A 6,707-nucleotide genomic window follows, 5' to 3' on the forward strand; every position below is an offset into this window, starting at 1 on the left:
CTCTTACAAATGGGATTCACATATGCAATACAGATAATTTGTATATCCTGAATACATGTGCAGAGCTTACCTTAAAAACAGAGTCCCCTTGGGCCGGCCCGGTGGCGCACTGCTACAGTGCGCCGCTTGGGAGCACGGCGGCGCTCCCGCTGAGGGTTCAGATCCCACATACAGACCGGTTCCTGCTCACTGGCTGAGCGAGGGGCGGGCGCAGCGCCGAGGGTTGCGATCCCGTTGCCGGTCCCGGTCTGGTACGGGCGCGACACTGAGGGTTGCGGTCCGTTGCCGGACACGAAAAAAGACAAAAAGGAAAAAAAAACAAAACAAAAAAACAGAGTCCCCTTTTCATTTCTAACTTTATTTCTAATTAAAAAATAAACAAATAATACACCCTACCTTCCACTCAGGGTCATGTTTTCTTTTATCCAAAGATGATTTCTCTCGCTCCTTGGCTTTCTTGTAAGCTTTCTTTTCTTCAGCCATCAGAAGTCGAGCAATTTCCTAAACAAAATGCAGTCAATATCACTAACTACAGAGTTGTCAGTAGAAAATTAGTGGGATATTTCCAGAACTATCAGTTAGACTCAATAACTAACATGAACTTACTTCATCTTGGGCTACTTGAGCTGCTCTTATGTCCACCTGGGTAGCCTGTGGTATATAAAATATAAAATAAAAAATAATAATAATTGAAATCCATGCTGTCCATTTAAAAAGTCTATACAAAAGGGAATTTAAAACTAGCTGTGATTAATATCCCTGAAGTTGATAACCGGTTGGTATACTTTCACCAGCTAGAGCAGAGGCTATTTTAATCAAATTATATAGCAGGCTCTTAGAGAATTATCAGAACTTAATAATGGACAGATAGGGATAGAGAGTTCTGTTGCTAATGCTTACTCAATAAGTAAAACTAGATACTCTATTCCCATTGTTTTGATTTTTTCACTCATAAAAAAAGGTATCAGTTTCCCAGAGGACTATAATGCCATAAATCTCATGATTGATTTAACTCACAAAAACCTAGTGATTCACCTGAACTTTTGCCTTATAATGTGCTCACCAAAAGTTCTTCTTCTTGCAATTTTCTGGCAATTTCAGCATCATACCATTCTTGATCCCTGTGAGTCACTCGTGATGGAGTAGAGACACCTTCTTTCATCACTCTTGGCTTCATTCCTAGAAAAACACTCAATGTAATAAGGCAACTGAGGTTGTTTTCTGAAAAGTTGCAAAATCTTAGATAAAGAAGTTTCTTTTTCACATGTAACTGACAATTTTGCCTCCAAAATTGACTGTGAGGCACATTGTAAATATTTTTTCCCCTAGGCATGGAAGTGGAGATGCAAACAATCCGTACATTCAAAGTTACCCACCCAAACCTGCCTGGTAAAAACTTCCCTCTCACATAGTTTCTTCAACAGCACAAAATCATGTAAGGAACTACAAGTGGGGCCTTCACAAAACCAAAAGGGAAGAAAAAAAAGTCACTGAAAATAAAAAAACATTTAGAGAAAATAAAGTTACAGAGTCAAAAGAGTTAAAAAGAGTTAAAAAGGTTAAGCAGTCAAGACTGGAGGAGATAAGAGGCTTCCTTCTATTTACCTCAGCCTGCAAACCTTATTCCAGAGGGAACAGAAATAGCATCATCTGGGAATCATGTGATAATACCTGTTAGCTAACCAGTGGCCGTGCCATGGCTTCTGCTCTGACAATAAACAAACCCATCTGCTTTAGATTTTTCCCATAGCTTTGATCAGTTTGGTGTCGTTGGTAACTTTCAGGTAAGATATAACATAAGGGAAATGTCAGGGAGCACATGACCCTAGAATTCTATTCCTCTGGGGAGAAAGAAATAAGAGGGACTGGTGGGCAATTCTGGCTTTTTTACTTTGAAATGTTATAAATAGCACATATTCTTTCTATAACTTGTAGGTAAGTGGCAAATGCTAATGATTATTTCAAAATTGTGGGTATTTCCCTTTTACGCCCTCTTACAAATTGTAATTACTCAATGGTGTGATTGTATTATATTCAGAAATAATAAAAATGTCAAGTACAGTGAACAAGTCATCTAGAATGGTGACTTTCAGCCAATGACTACTCAGGGAAGAAAGAAAATGTACTCCTGACTGCCTGTCTCCTTATACCAATGGCTGTCAACCATGGCTATATAGTAGAATCACTTGGGAGTAGCTGTAAATAAACAGATCTGTCCCAACGGCCAGAGATTCTAATTTAAGTAGCCTAGATGAGCCCTGACCTTGGGTAGCTTTGTTTTAAGTCTTCCCATTTGATTCTTATTGGCAATTAGCATTGGAATTACTACTTTAGTGTACTCATATTATGTCCATCAAAATAAGAGAACTTTAAAGTGATTTTTATCAAAATGCCTCACCACACTTGATTCACTGGTTATTAACAAAAAAAAAAAAAGAAAGGAAAGAAATCTTGGACAAATAAAGAGAATCTAAGTTATCTTGTGAAACATATCTTTGCAGACCTTTCCACCTCTCGCTTTGTGGTAAACTCAAAAGCAAAAGACCCATATATCTTTCCCCAAAGACCCATGTCTTTCCTCCAAATAAAGTCCAGAAAACCTGGCTTTCTTAGCTGCAGGCCTATTTGTACCTGATTACACAGACCACATCAAGTCAACTCTAGAGTTAATGAATCTTACACTGGGCTGTGTTGGTTTCAACCTAGATTTCTGAGTGGTTTGAGAAAACAAGAAAACAGCAGCAAGAGTGGACCATATGTAAATGGAATATAAACCTCCCTGAGTTATGATTAACTTGGTCATAACTAAAAAGGCAGATTTCAGAGAAAATAAATAAAATTAGACTGGTAAGTTAGTATTGTGTTAGGTAAGTGAACAAAATAGGCTGCTATACCATATTTCAATACATAGAAAAATGCTACTTCAACGAGCAGCGCAAAGCCTAGTTGAGTATGACAGACTATACCTAGCTCCTTCAATTTTGCCATTCAGAGAAATGATAGAGTGGATGTGTTCAGGTATCAAGACACCAAACTCTCTCCACTATTATACCTCCTACTTTACACCACAGAATTAACTGAGAAAATATTTTGCTTAAGTTCTATAAAAGATATATCCAAATGAACATTCTTTTGGTGTTTGACAGAACAGTTAAGACTGTAACCTCCGGCAATTAAAAAGAAAGTGACAACTTCATTAATAACAGTCAGAATTTGAGGAAATATCTTTCTGAGTCCCAAATATTCAGAGGTAAAATAGTTTATTTAAACCCTTGATGTATCATTAGAATTTGCAAGTCTCATTAAGTGGAAAATCCCCACAGCCTGGGTTACCAGATTTCTGGACTGGCAGGACTGCTCACTTGCTGTAGAGTCTCTATGCCCAAGGTGAGAAGAATTTTTGTAAGTATGTATAAGAAGGAAACACAGATAGTGCAGAGTAAGGTTGTCATTACAGAAAACAGATGATTTTTTTTTTTAAGCACAGTTAAACTGAAGAAGATTAATGGAATAGCTGCCCTCATCTTGGTAGCCTAAACAGAATCTGGAAACCAGCTTTCAAACAATCAGGTGAGTCACATTTTCAACAGTTTCGTATATTTTTTAATCTAATTCTTCCTTGTTTTCTGCTGTTCACTACCCTCCACTTTGAGAACACAAGAACCTCCCTAAGAACACAAGAACGCAAATAACGCTTCCCCCTTGAATAAATTCTGGTAGAATAAAATTGTCGAAAGTACTGGTATTCAAGATAAATTAGTTCTAAATTCGGAATAGGATAAAATGATGACTAATAATTTTTTGTATATCATGCAAGAGTGTTTTATAATAAGCCAGGCTGACACTTAGGAAATGTTACAGTATTTTTGACTAACAATTCACGGCAGAAAAACACAGATATTTTATGGCCCTGAGAGGTAAGAAGTTAACCTGAAGATAAAATTTATAAGGCAAACTGAATATAAGAAGATAGACACTAAGCAGTTCACATTGTAGCCTTTTTAATGCTTGCCTAACCACACTGTTCTTTAACCCCTTGTGCTAGCAAAATAAACAAAACATTTGCCTACAACTTCAGTAGTAGAGCGTGTGAGTCAGTGTTTAATTTCATGCTTCCTGAGCCTGTTTAAAACACCCTGGAGCATAACTAAAAGCCATTAAAGGCTAACGAGCCCTCATAGCACACTTATAAGGTCAGATTCACAGAATGAGAAATGGAGAAGTCAGCGTAATCACCATTCCTCACCCACACCTTTGGAACTCCAACATGTCTTTCTAAACCCAGATAAAGTATAACTTCCTCATAACCTATTTCAAATAAATTATATTATTCTCTCCCCTCTTCCCCCACAACTCTTTGTTCATGTCTTCCTAACAAAGTATATCTAATTTGGAATTGTTTGTTTTCATATACATATTTTTGGCTTGATTATTAACCCTCTGAGGCTCAGATCCAAGCACAAAACACCCAAGGCAAGAATATTTGTGGTAAATACTCAGTATGGCTTGCTGAACTTAATTTTAATTTTCTTTATAATCAAGTCCTTTAATAAAAGATAAAATGATAAGAAAAACCAGCAGAATCAACCTGAATCTGCAACCTACAAACCAGTTTCCCGACTACAAGTAGAGAAGAAAATAAGAACAGGAGCGTTCTTGGTACTCCTTACCCAGTAACCATTCCATCTCTCTAATACTTCAGTAAGAGAAAAATGGAAGCAGGAAGATGAGTATAGTCTATCACATTACTAGATTGTGTGGTGCTAAGACTTCTACTGTTACAGCCACATGTAGAATATCACCTCGGCAGATTCCAAACAACAGCAATAACCATTACTGTGTCAATGATGGACTTCAGAGATAAGCCTCAGGGATGCGAGAAATTTGAGGCTTACCTCTAATATTCACTTCATTCCCATACAGATACCAAGAACTTACCTATATTGGCACTTTAGAACACTAACTGCAGAATTAGAGTTGGAGAAACCTTAAGCATAAAAAGTAATTTAAGGTAATAATTTTTAAACTTTAAGTTTATCAATATCACCTCCCGGTCTAAAACATGCCCAAGCTCTACTCCAGAGATGACAATATATGTGAGACCCTTCATTCTTAGGAAAAAGCCCAGCTGATTCTGACAAAAATGGACTGAGGCCCATAATTTGAAAAACAGTCTTAAAAGATTGCCTATCCAACCCTTCATTTCACAAATGAAAAAGATGAGGTCTAGAAAATCTAATACTTCTAGCTCTACTGGCCTTTTAGTTACGCACATATTATTAAGGCAGTATCACCAGATCTTCTGGGAACCCAGAAATCAAACCAGAAATTCAGGAGCTTTGATTTGATATCAGAATCTCTGATGTACAGTCTTGGCAAATGGAGAACTGTATCTTGGATGAGCACTTTCACTGTGACCTGGGCCTGGAAGAACCTTTGAAGGAATCAGTGTATTCTCACAGAAGGCCAAAGGTACAAATATTTTCCTTCTTTCTAAAGACCTGAGATTAAGTAAATGCCTTTTAGAATATTTAGCTACAGGATTTATTTCAAAGCCATGAGCAAAGTGAAGAGGAAATAAGGTTGCTTAAGATGCTTATTAAATACACTGGTTTGTATGAATATACATGATACCAGAACATCCAGGGCTGTCCTTCATTACCTGTGTCATGGAGGTGGAGCTGCTCCTCACACTCTGAGAAGGGAGGAGTCCTTGGCCTGTGTCTCTTTTCTCTGTGCTCACCTTGCCCACGGTCCCTCCCATACACAGCTTCCTTGCAGTGAAGCCTTGCTTTCTGTGCAGTCTTGGGTGAAAGTTGGTCTTGGTGTCGGGACTGTTTTTCCAAATTCTGAGTTCGATAGCTACCGCTAGCCTCCCAGTCATCAACTTCAGTGCTCAGAAATACTTCTCCACTGATCTTGGGTAGCGGAGATCTCTGGAGCCTCTGCTGACCAGACCGTTTCCTTTCTTGCTGCTCACTGTTAATTTGGGGATCATCCCTCACTTTGCTCCAGCTAGAGGATGACAGGGATCTCTTTGATAAACAATGCTCTTCTAGTTCTTCCAAGTTCTCCAGTGGATATTTTGGTTTCTCCTTCCTCTGCTTCACAGTCCTTCCATCACTTTGGAGTCTACAAGACCTTGAGAATCCAGAACCCAATTCCCTGGCCCTCCTTGACCTTGGCTGGTCTGAGTGGAGGTAGAGGGATGCGAAAAATAAAAATGCAGGTTAACTTAATGAGAGTATGAACTCATTACACCAGGGAGAGTCGGGGCCCAATTTATCATACTTTAAAAATGGACAAAACAGCTTTTTCAACTTAACAGCTTGAGAAGATGGGATGAGCATTTACTGACATGGTCCATGCATACACGAAGGATTCTGGGTACACAACCAAAATGGTGAAAAACTCAAATTAAGTGAAATTACTCAAATCTGAAAGAATTTGATCATGATTAGACAGAGTTAACAGAGGACTTTAATATTTGCCAATAACAAAAATTATAGCCACTAAACATAAAATTCTACTTATGAAACTAATTAGGAACTAGTATAGGGAAAAGTAGGGGCTGGGGAGACTTGTAAAACAGAAAAAAATTAAGCCTTGTAATTTCAGTCAGAGGCTTTCACATATTCTTACTGGAAATGACAATAAAGCTGTATCAGAATGTTGTTAGTTTCTGCTTCAGCAGATTTTGGTATTCC

At 38.1% G+C, this 6,707-nt stretch overlaps 1 protein-coding gene across 1 annotated transcript; it reads right to left on the minus strand.

Annotated features, from left to right (window-relative positions):
* Positions 1-396: 396 nt before the first annotated feature.
* On the minus strand, positions 397-6,190 carry LOC103583105 (coiled-coil domain-containing protein 50-like; the record flags this gene model as incomplete). The annotated part of the gene is made up of 4 exons (XM_008564517.1): positions 397-501; positions 607-651; positions 1,064-1,179; positions 5,663-6,190. Coding segments are annotated over 4 exons (794 nt in total), but the record flags the coding sequence as incomplete, so codon positions are not given.
* Between the last annotated feature and the right edge of the window lie 517 nt (positions 6,191-6,707).

Source organism: Galeopterus variegatus, unplaced genomic scaffold (genome assembly GCF_000696425.1).
Source record: "Galeopterus variegatus unplaced genomic scaffold, G_variegatus-3.0.2 Scaffold19664, whole genome shotgun sequence".
Lineage (NCBI taxonomy): Eukaryota > Metazoa > Chordata > Mammalia > Dermoptera > Cynocephalidae > Galeopterus > Galeopterus variegatus.